Below are 21,252 nucleotides of genomic sequence, written 5' to 3'. Positions count from 1 at the left end.
TTCTCTAGTAGCAAGAAGGTGAAAATAATCATTCTTCTAACCAGTAAGCACTAGAACTGTGCTAGGCACTAGAAAGGATAAATGAAACAGAGGACCTGGCCTGAAGGAGATTATATCCTAGTTTGGAAGAAAAAATAATCTCCAGAAGGAGATTATGTGCTGCTGTTTTGATCAGTCACTCACATTCACTTCTCATCTTCTGAGGGTCTGGACTACTATGCCTTCCTTTGGGTGATGATTTCTCTCCAGATAATCCCTTGGATTTCTCCCTCTGGATCTTCCTCAATTTTAGTTTGGGTCAAAAAATGTCACAAAATCTAAATACTAGTTCAGCTGGTCACAGTTTCCAACCCACTCCCTCCAGAACCTGCTAACTCATTCACTGCCTAGAAGGATCCCAGAATAAGTATTTTCTCTCTCCTTGGATGTTGTAAAAATGAATCAATGATTGTATTTTTTCAACTATGAATCCTCAGCCAGCAGATTACTGGCAAAAATATATCAGCTTCAAAATGTCTTTCTCCTAGTACACAGTCTGACAATTGCCTCCTCCCCAGTGAATTCCCAATAAATACATCCAGATTAGTAATGCCTGTGGTTAACAATTTATCACAATGAATGAATTGAGACAAAGATTTAAGCAAAGAACAGTCAACATGTGAAAAAAAAACAAACAGATTTTTCCCTGGCTCTGGAGAGGAGAACCAGGAACCCTAAAGGGAGAAGGGGAAGGAAGGAACATTGCCTTGGAATCTGCAGCTCAGAGGGGTTTCAGTGGTCTAACATCTATCCCAACATGCTCCCTGCAAACCTACCCACATGGTGTCAGGTCTGGAGACTGGTATTGACAAACTAATGGCACTCTCTGTCCCTAAAGTTTCTACAGCAAGCTTCCCATCTCTACTGCCAAATGGATTTTTTCCTTTTTAAGCTCTACATGCTCTTGAGACTTCCACTTCCCACAATCCAGTTGAAGGATAGGGACTAGATTCTCAATCAAGATCAGGCCAATCACAGAGTCAGTCACTTAAAAAGCATTTGGCAAGCAGCTACAATGTGGGAGGCATTGTAGTGTGCTAAGCACAGGGGTTACAAAGAAAAGCAAAAACCAGTCCCTTCTCTCAAGGAGCTCAGACGAATTCGGGAAACAGCACGCGAACAACCATGTATAAACAAGATATATACAGGACAAATTGGCAATAAACATACAAGCGGAAGTGGCTAGCATTACCGGGGACCGGGAAAGACTTTGTAGAAGAAGGAATTTTAGCTGCCAGGAGGCAGAGATGAAGAGGGCAGTTTCAGACATGGGGGATAACCAGTGAAAATTCCCAGAGTTGGAATATACAATATCCTCTTGGAGGAATGACATGACATGGAGCCAATGTCACTAGGGGTGAGTAAGTGTAAGATAATTGGAAAGGTAGGGAGGGGAGAGGTTATGAAGGAATTTGAAAACCTAAAAGAAGCAAAACTCTAGCATTCTAATCTCCCCGGCAATGTCAAAAAGAAATATTTATTAAGTATGTATTCTATGTAGAGGATCTCAGTTTTCTCATCTGTAAACTGAAGGGTTTGGATTAGACAACTTTTAAGGTCCCTTCCAGTTATTAATTGAAGATCCTGTGATAAGATAGTAAAACATAACAGATAATATTCATATGATGCATTGTGGTTTGCAAAACACTTTAATTGCATTATCTCAGTTGATGCGCATAGTAGCTCTGGGAGTTTTTTTTATATAAGTATGTGATTATTTCTATTTTATGGATCATTCATAATCATAGCTGTAGAGCTAGAGTGACAAACCTCAAAGGGGCTCAGTGGATTGCTCTAGGTCATACATCTAGTACAATTCAGAGGCAAGACACTATCCTAAGTATTCTGACTCAGAATCCAATGTTTTTTCCCACTTTCCACATCTGGCGAATACATACACTAATTCAGGTTGATCCTGGCAGCTGCTGGATTAAGGAGTTGGACCAGGGGTGAGGAACCTTTGGCCTTGAGGCCATATGTGGCCCTTTAGGTCCTCAAGTGTGACACTTTGACTGAATCCAAACTCCACAGAACAAATCCTTTTATTAAAGGGATTTGGATTCAGTTAAAGGGCATACTTGAGGACCTACAGGGCCACATGTAGCCTTAAGGCTTTAGGTTCCCCACCCCTGGTTGGACATTGTATGTTATGAGTCTCTCATATCCCAGTTTCCTTGTTACCTTTGCTTGCTTTTGAGGGAGTGCTTTTAGTTTTATATTCTGTTTTTGATCATTTATAATGTCATTGAAACAATCAAATGACCAAAATATTGATTTTTCTCTTCTTGTTCTTAAAAATATATTTTATCTAGACAAATATATCGTGCCAAATTGATAATTTTAAAAATTGATGTAGGTTGATTGGCAATGGTCAATTGGATTAACCACTTGGCATATTAAACACAATTAACTATTTTTAAAAAATCAAATAGTGTTGACATAGGTGGATATTTTAAAACAACTGCATCTGTTTATCTCAGAGCAGAGAATTTCAGGGTGGGCGATCTGATTGCTCTTTTCAGATATCATGTATTCATGACATTAGACTTGTTCTCTTTGGGCCTGAAAGCAGATTTTAAGGTTCAAGTTAAAGGGACAATATAAGGAAGGAAAACAGTTTCTAGCCACTTGAGTTATTCAAAAGTGAAACAGGCTGCTTTTGGGACAGTGAGCTACCCTTTCTGGACTTTTTTTTTCATGGAGTCTGGATGACCAATCATGCATTAGAGATGATGTAGGTAGGATTGTTTCAGGTAGGAGTTGGGCTAGATGATCTCTGATGTTTCTTCTAAACTCAAAGAGTCTTGAGACTTAGATGCATTTTTTCGACCTACTTTACTTCCACTAAATATTTTTGTAAATGAAGGCCTTACAAATAATAGTTTTATCTTGGGCATAATCCATGTTTCTGAACTGTACCCCAAGTATTGCTAATTTGAATCAGCTGAGTGCATCCTTCAAAATAGGCCTTCTTTTTAAAGATAAGATTCTCAAGACACAGAAACATAATATCTCATTTTTAGGAAAAGGGTAGGAAAAATAAACATTTAAGGAGGGAAATGTTGTTCTGACAGAGCAGGGAAATGGTCTGAACAAGTCCTTTTATTAAAAGCTTGAATGCAGGTAATACCAAATGTTGCCCCCTTTCAGGAAAGGATCTTTCTTTTGTAGGCTTAGCATCATATGTTGGGAGTTAAGAATCTTAGATATAAGCTATGGACTAGATGTCACATAGGATTAACTATTATAATACATCCTGCAAAGGGACGTGCCATTTTATTAATGTTTGCTGACTATAATGCCACTTTTTTCTGCCAAGATTTATGCCCAGTTCTGAAAGAGATAATAACCTCACTGCAAACAAAAATAGTATCAGATGAATAATGGTTAATAAAATAGGCAATAGAAACTGGATCTTGATAATGGAAGCTCCTGGATAAGGAAACTTGTTTTAGAGAATTGCCTAGAAGACCTAGAGATCAAATGACTTCCCAAAGGAAACAGTTAATATGTGTCAGAGGCAGGACTTACCTATATTATTCTAGGCATAATAGAATATGAGATATGCATTTCAGCAATATACTTATTATTTCATTAAGAAAAACCTTAAGGGCGGCTAGGTGGCGTGGTGAGTGAAGCACCAGCGGACCGGAGTTCAGTTCCGGCCTCAGACACTTAACACTCACATAAAAAAACTAGCCATGTAACCTTGGGCAAGTTACTTAACCCCAGTTGCCCTCCAAAAGGCAAAAAGAAAAAAAGAAAAAAAAAGAAACACCTTAAAATAGTTAATTTTAGTGTTTATTTCCTTCCCATCCCTGTGAAACTTGTTATAAAAACCCTAATCTACTTAGGAAGTAGATGCTTTGAGGGAGAGAATTTTCCTGGCAGAATTTTTAGCTGAAGTTAAATAGAGGATTATTTCTCTTCTAAGCTTTGATGAAAAGGTTTTTTTTAATTTATATTAGTGCCCTTTTCTTTCTTAGTAAATAAAATATAATAAACGTGAAATCATTTTCCTAGTTACTAGTTGCTTTCCTCTCCCTCTTGAAATTACTTTCTATGCCACTTTATATTTGCTTATTTGTGTTCCTGTTGTTTCTGCCCTGTAGGATATAAGTTCTTTGAGGGCAGGAATGGACTCACTTTTGTATTTGTATCCTGAATGCCTTAAAAAATGCTTGTTCATTGATTTCATTGAGGGTCATCACAGATCTCAGTGATGACAATTCCAGGTTTTAGAGGGAGCAGACAGAAAACTGAATTATGACCCCAGAAAGTTCCTTGGGAAGGTTTTTAAAAACTAAATTCTAAATATTAGTCTGTGTTTATGAGTCTCCTTTTCCCCAAACAGTGGAATTCAAGGAAAATAATGTCATTTGCTTGAGTGTCTAATTATTCAGGTTCATTGACGTTAGTGGTATGCTTAATTATTTACATTAATTGAAATTTTACTGCAATGGGAGATCTAATGCTTTTTCTCTTAAGGGCAGGGAGGGAAGAATGGGGAATAATGGGAGATCTTTTGGTTTGCTTTTGTAATGGAATCCAAGGATGGTAGGAAAAGAAGAATCTGCTTCTTGCTTCTTTGGGTGAGGACTAGGTCTGGGGCTTTAGCATTGAACAGCTAGAAAAGAACCCCACAATTCCCAAGGTTACAGCTGTTATTGTATTGATTTATTTTCTCATTTCAAACTTTGTTGAGACATGAACTCATAATAGAGAAAGGGCAATTCCAATTAAACAATATTAAAAGAAGTGTATCATATAACATGATCTGTTTTTTTAAATGTAATATGTTTGGAAAATAGTGATTGGGAAAAATTCCTTTAAAAAGATAGTAAATATATTGTAGCATGGGTATATACTTAATCCTTTTATTAATTCAAACTCAGCTCTTAATACATAGAAGACACTTTTTTCATCTTTGTAGATTGCTGAATTTTTCTGTCCTTTTAAACTATGTAGAGGGGTCAGTCTAAATAAGTAATTCAGCCAAAAATAAGTCAAATGAAACATTTGTTTGAACTGACAGTGAGTTTAAAATGGTTGAATCACGTGTATATAGATAGATCCAGGCACAAATGGCTGAATATTTCCTGTTTCTGATCAAATTTGAATGGTAGTGATTCCCACTATAAGCATTTAACTCCTGTAGTTTGTTATCTAGGACTTATATTAACTTAGATTTTCTGAAAAGAAACAAAAAGTTAATACTATAATAAGTAAGCGATAGATCTGTGTGTGTCCATGCCTTATGTGCCTCTAACAGGCACATACAACAAGAGAATTTCGTCTTTCATGATAAATCATCCACATTGATGATTCCCCACATGACACTCATTATAGCTGCATTCTCCACCAGGCAGATTTTCTATTGTATTCTAATGCTGTTTTTGATGAGCCTCCAGCCATCCCCCATGTTCTCCTCTAAGCATCTTCTTATGAGTTGAGCCTTGTGCTGCAAATTGTAGTTTTATCCAGACAATACCCTGGGGTTTCCCTTGTGCCTTTCATTCTGGGGTGGTCATTTTTTTATGACTGCAAACATATGTAGTTGAAATGCATATTCCAGCAACTTTGGTATGGCCCTGGGGCATTGCATTCTTCTCCCTTTTTCTGGTATGTGTACAGTCATGGAACCATTGTGAATTAATCAATAAGTATAGAAAGAACTGTTCTGTTGCTTCGTTTCTAAGAAGCTTGAGAGGTCTAGTATGCAGTGATTCATAGAATCCTAGATTTAGAGCTGGAAGAAATCTTGGGGGCTATCCCCCTCACTTTACCAATGTGAAGAAGCTAAGTGACTTTCCCAGGGTCACATGTATTTTAGTGTCTAAGGCAGGACTTTGAGCTCAGGTTTTTTTTTCTTTTTTCTGAATCTAAATATTGTATTTATTCTACTGTACCACTGAGCTACACACTTTGTACCCATGGGCAATTGTGGGCATTAAGGGAGTCAAAAAGTTTGGCCTAACCTGGAAATTAATGTCCTAAAGCTCTTCATATGTTGGGAATATATCTTTTCTAGAATATTTATTGTAGGATCCCTTCCCCCTCCCACCTCCATTCTACACCTCAAAACCCATTGACATAATTTCCCATTCTCTCCTCTGTTCCAGTCTCCCATCATATGATGGTCTGGTTATTCCTAAGGTGGATCTCTCTCCTTCTGTCCTTGATCCACTCTGCATCTCCTTTAGAAGATTGCCCACTCCCAGTCATTTCCCTCCCCTAATTTTCATTCTGTCTATCTATAAACATGGCCAAGTTTAGTCATTCTTAGAAACTTTCAACAGACCCTATTATCCCTTCAAACTGTAATCCCATGTTTCCCTTCCCTTTTCAGGGAAATCTCTAAAAAAAATGAGCTAAATTTGTCACATCCACTCCCCCCCCCCATTCCTCCCACTATTCTGCCCTGGCGTCAGATCTCTAAACTGTTCTCTCTAGGGTTACCAATAATGTCTTAGTTGCCAAATCTGATTATTCCCTTCTCAATCTTTGTCTGTATTGATCTTTTGATAGCATTTGAGCTCTGTCATCCTGTCAATACTCTCTCCTCTGTGTTTTTGTGACACTTTGTCATACTTCCCCTTCTACCAGTCCCTCTGTTCCATCTCAGATGATCCTTTGTCCCAAAACTGTCTCTTTCTCTATCTCTACAAGCTCTCAATGATCTCATGATCATTGTGTTCAACTTTCATGTCTATGTGGACAGGCAGTTGGGTGGCAAGGTAAAATACTAGACTTAAAATTGTCCAACTCTAAATTCCTATCCTGGTCCATACACTTATATAGTGCTGTGACCTGACCCTGGGCAAGTAATTTAACTTCTCCTAGCCTTTGTTTCCTCATGAATAAAACAGGTGTAAAAACAGTACCTGCCTTACAGGGATATTTAGAGGATCAAATTCAATAATAAAGCATTTTGTAAAACTCAAAACACTATCCAAATTCTTGCTATTACAATCATGATGTGGCTAACTCCTGGATAGAAATATCCAGTCCTTGTCTGTCTCCTAATGTCTAGTTCCATATCACCAGATGTCTATTGGACATTTCTGACTTGATATCCTATAGGCATCTCAAACTCAATATGCTCAAATAGAATTCATTTTCTTTTCCTCCAAACTCTCCTTCCTTCCCAGTTTCCACATTTTTCTTGAAGTCAAATTCATCCTTCCTGACACCCAAGTTTGGAACCTTGTAGTTGCAAACTCCAAGATGTTTAGGACCATAAACTGCCTCCTTCTCCCTCATTTTCTATATCCTTCAGTTAACATGTTTTATTAATTTTACCTTCACAACTTCTCTTGTATCCATCTCCTTCCTACTTACATGACTATCACCTTAGTGCAAGCCCTCATCACCTGTCACCTGTATTGTTATCATACTATATCTCTTGGCCTCAAATCTCAATCCATCCTCCACATAATATCAATTTCCCTAAGTACATATATAATTGCTTTATTTTTTTTATTAAAAACTTTCCATGATACTTTATTCCCTCAAAGATAAAAACAAAAATAATAACAAACCCCTCCTCATCCTGAGACAATATCCTTCTAGACTTATTTCATAGTGAAGTAGTGTTTAATTGTTAGTCAAAGATCACTTCTTCTTTTTAATTGCAACTGCAGCCCACCTGTTTTCAAGAGATCCCTCGGCATATGACTGTGGCTATAAAATAATGGGGCTAATTTGCCATATGAAGAGCCAGTCTCATTCTATGACTTCCTATTTATTGACTGTCCATTCTATGTAACACACTTTAATTGGCACTGTAAGAGATACAAACGTGAATGATACATGGTCCTTGCTCGTTGTTCTCAAAAAGCAGAGAAGCAAAGGGAGAGGTATTCATGAGGTCGGAGGACAAATGAAAGAAGTTTAGTTAGCTACATGCATGGCAGACTGTGAAAGTGAAGATACAATGAAAGTCCTCTTAGGATTCAGTTTGGGAAGAGTTGCCTGTAGAACAGGCAAAAAGTTAATGAAAGAAATGACATTTTAGCCAAGTCCAAGGGAAAGGTCACAGGTTCTAGAATCAGAGGATGCAGGTCCTGTGTGGCCTCATAAAATAGACCAAAAACTGGAATACTTTTGTTATTCTCCAATAGTACCTGATAACAGAAATAGAAATGGATCTCACCAGTTCTAGGCAAAGAAAGGAGCCATACTGCATTTGTCAGCATACCCTCATCTCCAGCTCACACGATGAGGTGTTGTTGATCAGTGCAGGCATATCAGTAAATAAAAATAAATAAATAAAAAAGTAAGTATATTACTAGGCTTCGATGAGATGAAATAAAAGATAAAAACAAGAAACTACCCAAATCTGAACAGGGAAAAGCTGCAAAAACTCACCATGGAAATCAATCAACATGCAGTTACAATGTATGTCAGCTTCTGGGAATACAAATACAATGAATGAAATACTGCCTACTTTCAAGGTGCTTATAATGGGAAATAGTATGCAGATGTGTGTATGCACATAGGTGCACTTATGTGATATACATGTGTACATGTATATACATATTATATACATACATACATGTATGCATACACAGGCATATGCATGTATTCGTATATTTAAACATATGAAATATTGTAAGTATATTATGAATAAATAGAAAAAGAATAAATAAATGCAAATTAACTATAAGGTAGTTTGAAGGGAGGGCACTAGCAGTTTTAGAATCAGAAAAGGCTTCAGGTGAGGGAGGGGTACTTCAGCTGGCTCTTGGAGGAAGAGGTGAGAAGAGACTGTATTCCCAGCACAGGGGACAGCCATTGAAAAGACACAGAGATGGACAATAAGAGTGCCGAAGGGAGCAAAAGAGGCTGTTTTGGCTGTCACACAGTATAGGAGGCTGGGCAATGTATAGTGAGCCTGGAAAGACAGATTGGGGCCAGGTTTCCAAGGGCTTTAAAAGCTAAGCAGAAAAGTTTTTTTATGCTTGGGGCAATGGGGACTCCCTGGAGTTTCTGGACTAGGGGAATAATGCAGTCAAATATATAAACTTAAGGATTACTACTTTGTCAGCTATGAGGACGATAGACAGAAATGAGAAGCAGAGACAAGGAAGACTTAGTTCCAAGGCTGTTATGATATTGGAGGTGAGAGATGACAAGAGTCTGAACAAATTGTGTTTATACATTTAATAAGAGGTTTAATGAGGCCAATTAATAAGTATTAAGTTCTTGCTATGTGAGAGGCACTGAAGAGACAAAGAACAAAATGAAATTATTCTTGGCCCTTAAGCTTATATTCTTTTTGAGGAGATAACCTGTGCATATATATAATAAAAGATATTTTTTGAGGGAAGGCACTCACGCTTTGGGCAAGGGAGAATGAAGAAAGATCTCATACAAAGAAGGTGGTGCTTAAACTTATTTTTGACAGTAATTAAGCATTCTAAGAGGCAAAGATGAGGAAAGAGTTCATTCCAGGAACAGAAGACAACCAGTGAAACGGTGTGGAGACAGAAGATTGAGTCTCATTTATGAGCAACATTAAGAAGGTAAATTTTGTTGGACAACAATGTGCATGATGAGGAATAATATATTCAGGATGGAAAGATAGGTTGGAATCAGGTTATAAAGGGTGGGTATGCAACTCATGATTTCCTGTATATATTGTCCCACATTTTTTTGCTTCTGTCAATCAATTAATCAACAGACATTTATTAAGCACTTAAAATTTTTCAGACATTGTGTTAGCTGCTAGGCATACAAAGACAATAGTACCTCAAGGAGATTAAATTTAATTGAAGGGAAACAACATATATACAGATAAGTACATTAAAAACAAAACTTCTGGAGTGTGTGTGTGTGTGTGTGTGTGTAAGGCAGGCAGCTTGTACAAATGGGAGATAGCATATTGGATACTGTAAACATCAAGAACTTCTTTGTCTTCTTGAGTACCAAGGTGGCAATCTCTTAGAATTTGAGGAGGGCAATAATATACAATGAGCCTAGAAAGGTAGATGGGAGACAGGTCATGAATGCCCAACAGGAGTGATACTTAAAGGTTAAATGTAGCCAATTCAACCTCATTTTAGTAAGGTAGTATGGACAATTTGTTTTGGGAGTTAGTGATATATATAACATGAATACACGTATATGTGTATATACATATATACACATGTGTGTATGTATCCCATATAAATAAAATGCCTTTAAGTTGAGCCCATTTGCATTAATTATTGTTAATGTCTATCAAGAAAGTTTGTCCAAGTCATTGATGAATCATGAGGTACATGTGAATCTTTGTTCCTGTTCCATCTTTTTGGCTATCTTGATAAGACACTAAATGATTTTAGTTGAAGTACCATTTTGTGACTTATTTATATGTACATGTTTTTGTTTCCATCCTGTTTTCCAACTTCCAATAACCTTCTTGAAGTCAGGACAGTTCCCAGTAGATAGTAGGTACTGAATAAATGTTTGCTAACTTGAATGGAATTGGCTGAACCTGATAGTATAAATTTAACATTCTGTTTTAAAATGTGGTAGGGCCATGTTGTTAAGAAGGTACTACATACTTCTGTGTTCATTGGCCTACTCTAATTTATCTGTATATTTAATGTCCAGGACAAGTTTAAGCCACTTTATTACTTCCCCTCAATAACTCTGATTTAGGGTTCTTTAAGTGAGGGGTTCATCATTTTATCTTTTTTATATTAGTAGAGCAGATGTTTATAATATTAGGGCTTATAACCTGTCAAATTAGAATAGTTTCTTCTAACATCATCAATTCTTAACTGAGAAAATGTATTCTGGAGACTTAGTAAAAGATACTAATTTCATCCTTTCCTTTTTTCCTAACTGTTAAATTTATAACTCCTCTACCAAGACTGACTGTCCCAAGTGAGCAATATTACACTAAATATCTTTCTTACACTAGGTATTTTCTAGTTGCAAATAGATTATTTGATATTTCAAACTCAAAATCCATAGACATCTCAAACTCACCATGCTCTAAATTGAACTCATTCATCATCTTTTCCCCAAACTCACCTTTCTTCTGAATTTTTTTTTCTCTTGAGGGTATTACCACCCTTTCAGTTACCCAGTGACACAAGCATTATCCTTGGCTTCTCATTTTCTCTTATATCTCATCAGTTATAAAATCTTGTTGCATCTATCTCCACAAATCTTTAATTAATCTCCTTTTCCCTTCATTCATGACTAACAATCTAGTTCAGGCCCTTAAAACCTCTTGTGTGGATGATTATAGTATTCTAATTGGTTTCCTTTCTTTAAGATGCTTCCTTCTTCTAACCATCCTCTGCATAGTGGCCAAAGTAATTTTCCTACGGTGCAGGTTTGACTATGTTACTCTCTTACTTGATAAACTCCAGTGGCTCCCTTTTGCCTCTAGGAAAAAATATTAACTCCTCTTTGGGGTTTTTAAAACCTTTCATAAATTACCCAGAATACTTTTCCAACTTGACAATATATTAATGAGATAATTTATTCTCTTCTTGCACAGTTTAGCCAAATTTATCTACTTATACAGGTAATCCACCTCCCATCTGTGTGACTTTGCACTGGGTGTACTTCATGCAGTCTCTCCTCACCTTTGCCCTTTAGATTCCCTTCTTTGTGAAGCTCCCCTTTGGGGAGAGGAGGAGAAGGAAGAAAGAAGGAAAATAGGAAGAATAGGAGAGAGGGAGAGAGAGAGAGAGAAAGAGAGAGCTCTTTATGTAGTTAAAATTTCTTTTTCAAATTTTTTCTATGTGGTACAGTCTTTGATAGTGAACTCTTTAGAATGTTACCAAAAAAAGCCCCAAAACAAAACAACAACTTATGTTGCTTTATCTAGAGACAAAAGCCATTACAAAAGTAAGTATAGCAAATAAACAAAATTTAAAGAGAACAGGAAACTCCTAAGGGTAATCATTGACATTTACCAGGCAGTAATTATTATTCAGAGGTTGGTGAGAAAGTAAAATGGGGCTCAATTTCTAGGTCACAGTAGAAGCACCAGTCATGGAAACCACAAAATTCTGTCCAGACAGATCACTCTTTAAGCGGATAAGTAATCCAGACTAAAGGTCCAACTGTTCATGATTATATGCAGCTTGACATGGTCGAGCCCTTCACTTGCAGTGAGCTGGCCCCTAGTGCTGGCCCAGGACAACATTCCCAAGGCTTCTCCCCCTCTCAAGCTTTCAGCCTTTTGTGATTATTCAGTCCCTTTTTCCAACTGGGAAAAACTATACTTTTCATCAGTCCCCTTCCTCATGAGGGACTCTTTTCTCCTTTAAGTCTTTTCAGTTGTGTTCAGCTCTTCATGTGTATTGTTCCCTTGTTAAAAGCCAGTTATACTTTTGTTTCTAACCTAGTTATTACTATTACCTTCTTAGGAAACAGAGACAAGTTACTCTTTTGGATTCCTGATCTTTTGATCCATGTGCTTAATTTCTTTATGTTGTTAGAAGAAATGGAGATGCTAAAGATCAAGTTTCTGGGGGAGATGTTGAGTTGTGTCCTTCATTTTTCAGAGCACAATATAAACTCCTCATTCATTGATATGCCTATAAGTATAACATACACATTCATATACATGGCATGGTGCATAGAGAACTCAGCTTGGAGTCAGAAAGATCTGAGTTCAGATGTATTCTTAGACACTTAAGTGTCCCTTAACAAGTTATTTAATCTCTATCTACCTTATTCCCCTCTATTGCAAAATAGGGATCATAATACACCTCTAACATGCTTAGCATAGTGTCTGGTATGTAGTAGATATTTAATGAATGCTCTTCCATCCCTCTTGCCTGTGTGTGTGTGTGCGTGCGCATGCAATCTCTCTTGCAGTCATGGAAAGTTTCATTTTTTCCTTTGTATTCTCAGCACCAAGCACAGAATAGGCATTTAATAAATGCTTGTTGATTTTCCCCTTCCCCCTCCTCATCCTATATGTAACAAAAGAAACAATTGTAATTAAGACAGGCAAGATTATAATTAATTATGACTTGCAATTATATATGGGCACCAGGAAACATTTCTAACTTAGTACAAATATGGAAATGCATCGACAGTAAGGGTAGCCAGGTGGTGCAGTGCCTGGAGTCAGGAAGACATCTTCCTGAGTTCAAATCTGGCCTCAGACACTTATTAGCTCTGTGACCCCGAGCAAGTCACTTAACCCTGTTTGTCTCTGTTTCCTTATCTGTAAAAATGGTTTGGAGAAAGAAATGGCAAACCACTCCTGTATCTTTGCCAAGAAAATTCCAAATGGGATTTTGAAGAGTTAGACATGACTGAAAACAACGCAACAGCAACAATTCTTGTAGTAGAAATTACTTCAGTGAATAAGTTGGGGAAATAATTCTTAAGAGTAGCCCCACAAAGACACACACACATTCCTTTACGTGGATATGCTTTTCTATCTAGTTAAGCCTTAAGATGAATCCGTGTAGCTCTCCTTTCTCCATAGAATCAGAGGGAAAGTTAGGGGAAGTATGATTGCTTAATCCTTTACTTGTACAAAAGAAGAGAAGGAAAAAGTAAATAAGAATTATCTTCTGTTTTTCTGATCATTAGAGTTGAAGGACTGAACAAGAACATCCTTACATCTGCTGTCTCTTCATTCTAGTCGGATCATATGCAATTATTTCTCTTCTTAGGAGCGTCTTAATGTCTTTAGCTGACCCACTTCCTGAAGACTGAAGGCGAAATCTACCCATGTATTGTGCTCTTTGTTCTAGGTTAGGTCTTGAGGGTCATAGTGGGTATTGCCCCTTTGTAATGGAGATAGAAGTTTTGAATCAAGGAGGTCTGACACTATTAATAACAGAAAGTCACTCCCTCACATGAGCCGTTGCTGGCCCTTTAACTGAAGTCTTAATTTTGACAGGATTGAGTTGGGGAGCAGTATATCATTGTACCTTTCACTAGCTCTCCACCCTTTCCCATTCTTAAACAACTAGAAGGTAATGCAATGTCAATTGATAATTACTATGTTACTATGAAAGATAATTAAGCAAGTAGGCTCCTAACATCACTGTGTTGTTTGTATTTTTTTAAATTCTATTTGAATCTACAGAGTTGATTTGAGGCAGAAATTTTTGTTCCTGTTCTACGCAATAAATCTATTTATTATTACTGTTAAACTTTTATTCCTCCTGTGTATTCCCACATTTACTTTTCATAGTTTGTCTGTCAAGATCTCTGGGATGGAATTGACTGAAGACTTTGAGACATACTTGCAGGGAAATTTGCTGTAAAGCAAAAGTGATTTTTTTTTCCTCCATATCAACTATCTGAAATTGCCTATTACTTTTGTGGCCATAAAAACTATTCATAATCTCTGCATCTCAGTTTCTTCATTTGTCAAATGGAAGGGGTAGAAATAGATGATCTTTAAGCTCCCTCCCAACTCTAAAATCTTGTGATACTGAAAATTCTCAACTTTCTTCGTGAATATTGGGCAAATTTTCCATCTCCTTGATTTATTTCATCATTTAGTTTTTTTCCCCAAGTTCCGTAGGCAAGAATGAAAAAAAAAATGAAAATAAATCATTTGAATGAAAATATAAGGATTTTAAAAATGTTTACCATATGAATTTCCAAAGGAGCAAGTTAAATATATTTCTTATTTTCAAGTGACATGGTAATGAAGTGCAATTTAGCCATTTTTTTCCTGTTTGTTTTTCTCATATCCCAGAAAAACTGTCCCTGTCTTCGCAAGCTGATGAATTTACAAGTTTTCCCATATAGTAGCTAACATTATATGCCACTTTTATATTTGCAAATTGCTTTTCATATGTTATCTCATTTGTTTCTTCTAACAGGTCTATAAAATAGGTATATACTAACATCATCCCCTTTTACATATGGGGAAACTGAGGTTCATGGGAGCTAAAGGACTTGTCTATGATCGCTTGGCTAGTATGCATTTGAGACAGTTTTTGAATTCAGGTGTTCTTGACTCCAATTGAAGCACTCTATCCAAGATGCTACCTGGGTGTTACATTTGGAGCTATTTTATTAATTACAAGTGTTAAGTTTTGTTGTTTTTCAGTCATTTTCAGTTTTGTCCAACTCTTCATGACCCCATTTGGGGATTTCTTGGCAAGGATACTAGAGTGGTGTGCCATTTCCTTCTCCAGCTCATTTTACAGAAGAAGATACTCAGGCAAACAGGATACAGGGTTAAATGACTTGCCTAGGGTCACACAAAGGCAGCTAGTAGGTACATGAAGCCAAATTTGAACTCAGAAAGATGCTTCTTCCTGACTGCAGGCCAGACACTCTATCTACTGTGCCACTTACCTGCTGGTTAAGGTTTAGGCTTTATTTTTAGTCTCCAGATTTGAAAGGAGCCTCAGGTTGGTTCTTTAGATGTTTCTCATATCCCACTGCTTACTTATCTCAATTACTTATAAATGAAGGTTTTCCCATTTTTTTTCAAAGCAAATCTGTCCTAGAGGAAAGTTCATGAGATAGGTTGTTTCTTGTGATCCTTTGTAGTCTAACGTTATGGATTAATTACTTTGAATTAAAAACTTTCTGAAATATCAAGGGCTAATAAAATAAAGCTTATGAATCTGATTGTAAATCTTATGGTTAATTCTGTCATGTCCCTTAGATATCATTAAAGGGAAGTTATATGGAACTTGATGGCAATATTATCAATTTTCAATTTAAGGGAATTTTCTATAGCAAGCATGTGCCACCAAACATTATTAATTGGATCTGTGAACATGTGATTTTATGGGAGACTCTTATGAGAGCACAATTACCTACATAGATTCACCATTTTAAAATGGAGATGTGATCCTTGACAGCCAAAATTCAAGAGAAAAAAGCTTAACATCAGTCTTTAAGAGCAGCATTTCTTCACCTAGGGTCAGTGAACTGAAAAAAAAAATGTGACAACATTTTAGTACAATTGGTTTCCTTTGCAATCCTGTGTATTTTATTTTTCTCACTTAAAAACATGATTTTGATCCATGATATTCACAAGGCTGCCAAAGGGATCACTGGGACAGCTAGGTAGCATAGTGAATAGAGTACTATATTTGGAGTCAGGACAAATCTAGCCTTAGACACTTACCAAATGTATGACTTCGGGCAAGTCATTTAAAGTCTGTCGCCCTCCATTTCCTCATCTGTAAAAAGGGGATAGTAATGGCACCTACCTTCCAGGATTGCTGTGAGGATAAAAGGAGATATTTGAAAAGTGCTTTGGAAACTCTGAAGTGCTATATAAATGCTAGCTATTATTATTAATATAGTCACAAAAATGGCTAAGAACTCCTGTTTTATAAAGAACAGAGACTATAGTAGGAAATTGAGGGGTATATTTTGCTGGCTGGGGCTCTTTTAAAATACTTCGAAGCTATGGAGACCTTGCATCTAAAGTCATTAGAGGAAATTGTGACTGATGAGCAAAAAGTGGAGGAGAAATTGGGACTTAACCTGGGTAGTGAAGTACTAAAGAGATAATATGGGAGAGAGGCAGATAAAGGAGGTGGAGAAGCACAGATGAATTTGGACTCCTGATGGAGTGATGAGGAAGGCATTTGCTATGACTGAGGGAACAGAATCCAATGACATCCTTGAAAGGGGATGGGAAGTGGGGCTCTTTCCTTCTTAAGAATCTGCCAACTTTCAGTTTAGTAACTAGAGATGATGAGTTTCAGATGAGTTTGACTTTTGTGTTTTAAAAAAATAAATCTAGCTTTCACACTTTGGAAAGACATCATTTGTTTCTTCATAGGGGCAAAGCAATGGAAAAGTACTGAGCTTCAGTGCATCTCACTGAAGGAGAGGCAAATTGGTTAAAACTAAATCCTATGGGCTCAGGAAACAAATCTTCCCTTCCTCCCTTCAAGAAATTATAGGAATAGAGAAACCAAGGGGAAATGCCTATGAACTTCCTAGTGTTTACTTGGACCTGAAAGAATAGTGAATTATATAACTGATTTGAACTGGGTGCTGGACCTGAGCCAGGCTAAGTTTATAGGGTTTGGCCAAACTAGTATATAAAAGTTTCACAATTTAGGTTAGTTTGGTTATAATTTATTAATGATTCCACTGTGTTGGTTGGTCTAGTTTTATACAGAGTATGTCTGTATCTTGAAACCTCTTCATTAGAATTTTGTGTGTACCATATGCCATATGGAAAGAACTTCTGGTCCAACAATGGACTTTTCCATTACCCCAAGCATAAATAATATCATCTTTGAATATGAAAAATACCTGTATATTTAGCTTACATGGAACCAAAAAATCATGTAATTTTAAGTAACCATTTAGCCATTTATCACTGTAAAATTATGAATCATCATTAATAAGTTGCTTTGTTAATCTAAAATAACATTAATTATTACCAATTTGGAGAGTTAAAACCCTGCTTTTCAATGAGGCTTGCTGTTACAGAGAGTCCAGATAACAAATAGCAAACAGTCCAATACCACTGATAGAATTTTATGAATAATTAACAATAGAATGTTATGAAACTTTTACAGATACCAGTAGAAATTATTTTTTATATGTATGGTTATAAAAGAAAAGAAGAAGAGAAAGGAAAATATGGTAAGACATTTTTTCAGTCCAGCAAAGGAAGGGGGAGAGTAATAGGTAGAGTTATTTTCTTTGTAGTCTTTTGGGGTTCAGCTACTCCCTATGCTCCATTTGCTTGTTGGTGTGATTGATGGATATACACAAGCACCAGCCACTCCAACACTGCCTTTGTAGAGAACTACAACAAAGAAAAAGAAGGAAAAGTTAAAGGCCAGAGAAACAGAGGAAGTGATCCCCATTTTTGTAGTGTTTGTTTTAGTTTCCAAACTACTTTTGGATACATTATCATGCTTAAAACAATGGCCTAAAATATGCAGTTCAGGTGTTATGTGCCTATTTCACAGAAAAGGCAAATGATTCTTAGGGCAGTTAACATGGTTTGTCCAAGGCCAAACAGCTAACAAGTGGAGAATCCAAGACATCAGAAGATATGGGATAAATGACTAAGCACTTCATATCTGTCTGAGGCAATATCATAGGTATTAGGGATACAAATTCAGAACTGAGATTGTCCCTGTCATCAAGTATCTTGCATTACAATAGAGGAGAAAAATGCATTTAGGGGAGCAGTGTCCAGGGAAGAGAGTTTTTGTCTGGGGTGTCACAAAGATGGCAAATTGATCCATAAAATAGTCAACTGATATGCCCTGATATGCAAAAATAATGATATTGTTGATTTAATTACCATTTCTAGTGCAGTAGTGTAGTGCCAACACTATATTCACAGCACCAGGAGCGACTATGAACATCCAGCATAATTCTGAATTGCAAAATATAACAGACTTTGCATATATAAGACAGAAGCAAAACATTTATTCTGACACCAGAAAGCCAAATCCCAACACCAGAAAATTGAATTCATTATAGCAACAAAGAAATTTGTATATAGTAACACTGCAGAGAGCAACCCCATCCCAAAGCCTTCCACAAACACTCACAAGCCTAGCAGTCTCCTTGTCTGCATCCTCTCTCCTTCCTCTGTTCTAACTGCTCTGACTCCCAGCTTCCTCTGGGCTCTACTTCACCCTTCCTCCTCCACCCATTCAGCAAACTATTCTCACCATAGACTCTATATGATTACATTAGGACTATTAAGGGGCAGGGAAGATTTTCAAATTCCCTTAGGCCTAATAATTAAATTACAATTACCATTACAAACAGGAATAAAGTTGTAGCAGGGAGGGGGAAGGTTTTATACCTGTGATGTGACAGGACAAATTGTAAGATATTTTTGCAGTCCAGCAAAGGAAGGGAGAGAGTAACAGGTAGAGTTATTTTGTTTGTTATATTTTGGGGGTTCAACTACTCCTTCATGCTCCATTTGCTTGGTGGTATGGTTGATGGACATACACAAGCATCAGCCACCCCAACAATGCTTTTGTAGAGAACTACCTCAACGGAATATCTTGGACTGTTCTGTACAGAGAGCCAAAAGTAATGATGCAATCTCCATTGATACCAACTGTATTTCCGTAGTGTGATTAGTGTCCTTGGGCAAACTATCTCTACATCTGTGAGTTCAGATCTTGGTCTTCAGCAGCTTTGTGTTGACAAACAGCATCAATAACTTTGTTCCTGTGTGTTTCTGTTCTTGCATCCCTATAGATCTATGCCTATGTCTTTGAAAACATCAAGTCGGTTCAGTTAGAAGCCCTGCTGCTGTCCTTGCTGAGCATCGTGGTGCTTGTTCTTGTTAAAGAGCTCAATGAACAGTTTAAAAGGAAAATTAAAGTTGTCCTTCCTGTCGATTTAGTTCTGGTAAGTAGGAAATCAACTATTAGGATTTCTACAGTACAAAGCTCACAGTTGTTTGAGGAATCTGCCAATGCTTACTATGTTGTCTATGGTTACCCACAGCTACACCTGCCTCTCATTAAAGGCAGGACTAATTTGCGTGGCTATACATTAATGTAAGAACAGGAAACAGTTTGAGTAAATAATTAAAAAAAGAAGTCACATATGTTTTCAATTTATAAAGCATTGCTCATATGTTTGTGATTTCTTACACCAGTACAAGAACGTAGCCTAAGATGTAGTACTGTGAGACTCTTTTGAAGGCTACACTTGAAAGGTTGTGGGCATTATTATTGGCAATGCAGAATGAAGATGGTGTTGAAAATCTATGACCAGTCTTTTATTGAGTTGGCATATGTCCAAGAAACTGGCAAATAGATATAAATGATCAGCAAATTAAAATTTGTCAGTGGAGCCCATATTGGCACTTATGCTATCTGCATAATGGTGTTTTTATCTTTGATGTCTGCTGTGTTAATCAGGGACTGTTAGCATAATAAGGTGGTGTTTGTGGAACCTGGAAAAGGGTCCAGATTCTTCTAATGTTTAATATTTATTACTAAGAATATTTGTTTTGGGGCAGCTAGGTGACACAATGAATAGAGCACTGGCCCTGGAGTCAGGAGGACCTGATTTCAAATCTGGCCTCAGACACTTAACACTTCTTAGCCATGTGACGTTGGGCAAGTCACTTAACCCCAATTGCCCTGCCCTCTCCCCTTCAAAGAGCAAAAAAAAAAACCCAAAACAAAGAATATTTTAAAAGGATTTTGATGTTTAAAAAGCCTTACATGACCACAGCTAAATAAATGAACTATTAGGTCAAGAAGTGTCAATGTTAGCAAGGTCTCCCGATTCATTGATTGCTAATTAACATTAGCTGATTAATAAATATTTAGTCTCAATGCATATTGGGAGTGATGCTTAAATGATCATTTACTTCATTATGATATTTCTTCATAATGTCAATACTTTATAGAAATTCCATTAATTTGTAAAACTAGAGAGTGGTATATACTTGATAACCCCTTTCCATCACCTCTTTCTCTTCTTCACCTCTTTTCATTCTGACTTCTACTCCTATCACTCTACTGAACCTTCTCTCTCCAAGGTGACTTGCAGGCCTCCAAATCATCAAATCCAATGGTTTTTTTCCTTAGCCTCATACTCCTTGCCGTTTCTGAAACATTTTACTCTGTGAACAACTCCCACTACTCTCTCCATCTTAGTTTTTGTGACATTGTACTCTCATCATTCATTCTCCTCTCATCTCTCTGTCTCTGTTCAATTTCTTATCTTCTAGCTGACCCTTAAACATAGAACATATTGTTCTATCTTAGATTCTCTTCTCTTTTCACTCTTCTTTCTTTGTTGATTTCATTCTCTATCATGGCTTTAAGGATCACCCTTATTCAGATCATTCCTAAATGTCTATTTCTACTTCCCACCTCTCTCCCCTCAGTCTTTCTCCAGAGATCATTTCCTATGTCCAACTATTTATGGAGAGCCCTACTTAGATGAGATGACCCATTGGCATCTTAAACTCAACATATCTAAAACTGAATTTGTCATCTTCCCCCACTAACTCTTCCCTTCCCTTGCCTTCTGTATCCTTGTTAATGGTTTCACCATTAACATTACCATTGAGGGTAACCAGTTGGCTTCAAACACATCAGTGAATCAGGGGGATGTCTATCCCAAGCATGTGAAGACTTTCTCTGATGGAATGGGAGGGTGAGAACAATTTGTTACAAATGGCCATGAAAGCAGCTGAAGCAGGTGTTTTGGAGTACTTAGAACTTGTTGAGGCATCCAAGACGCCAGGGTCATCCTCTGCATCCTGGGCCTTTTCCAGTCATTCTGACTTTTGTC

General features: G+C 37.1%; 1 protein-coding gene across 1 annotated transcript in view; it reads left to right on the top strand.

The window, feature by feature from the left end:
- The window catches only part of SLC26A7 (solute carrier family 26 member 7), a 195,610-nt gene that overhangs the window by 98,592 nt on the left and 75,766 nt on the right, over window positions 1-21,252 (top strand). The window contains exon 5 of the mRNA XM_069086668.1: window positions 19,192-19,344. Coding sequence (XP_068942769.1) covers window positions 19,192-19,344 — 153 coding nt within the window. The remainder of the gene's footprint in view (window positions 1-19,191; window positions 19,345-21,252) is intronic.

The sequence above is a fragment of the Petaurus breviceps genome, unplaced genomic scaffold, assembly GCF_028583685.1.
Source record: "Petaurus breviceps papuanus isolate PSGF00001 unplaced genomic scaffold, PetGlider_PUasm1.0 179, whole genome shotgun sequence".
Lineage (NCBI taxonomy): Eukaryota > Metazoa > Chordata > Mammalia > Diprotodontia > Petauridae > Petaurus > Petaurus breviceps.
The sequence above is the reverse complement of the archived record's forward strand: the minus strand, read 5'-3'. Positions and strand labels throughout refer to the sequence as shown.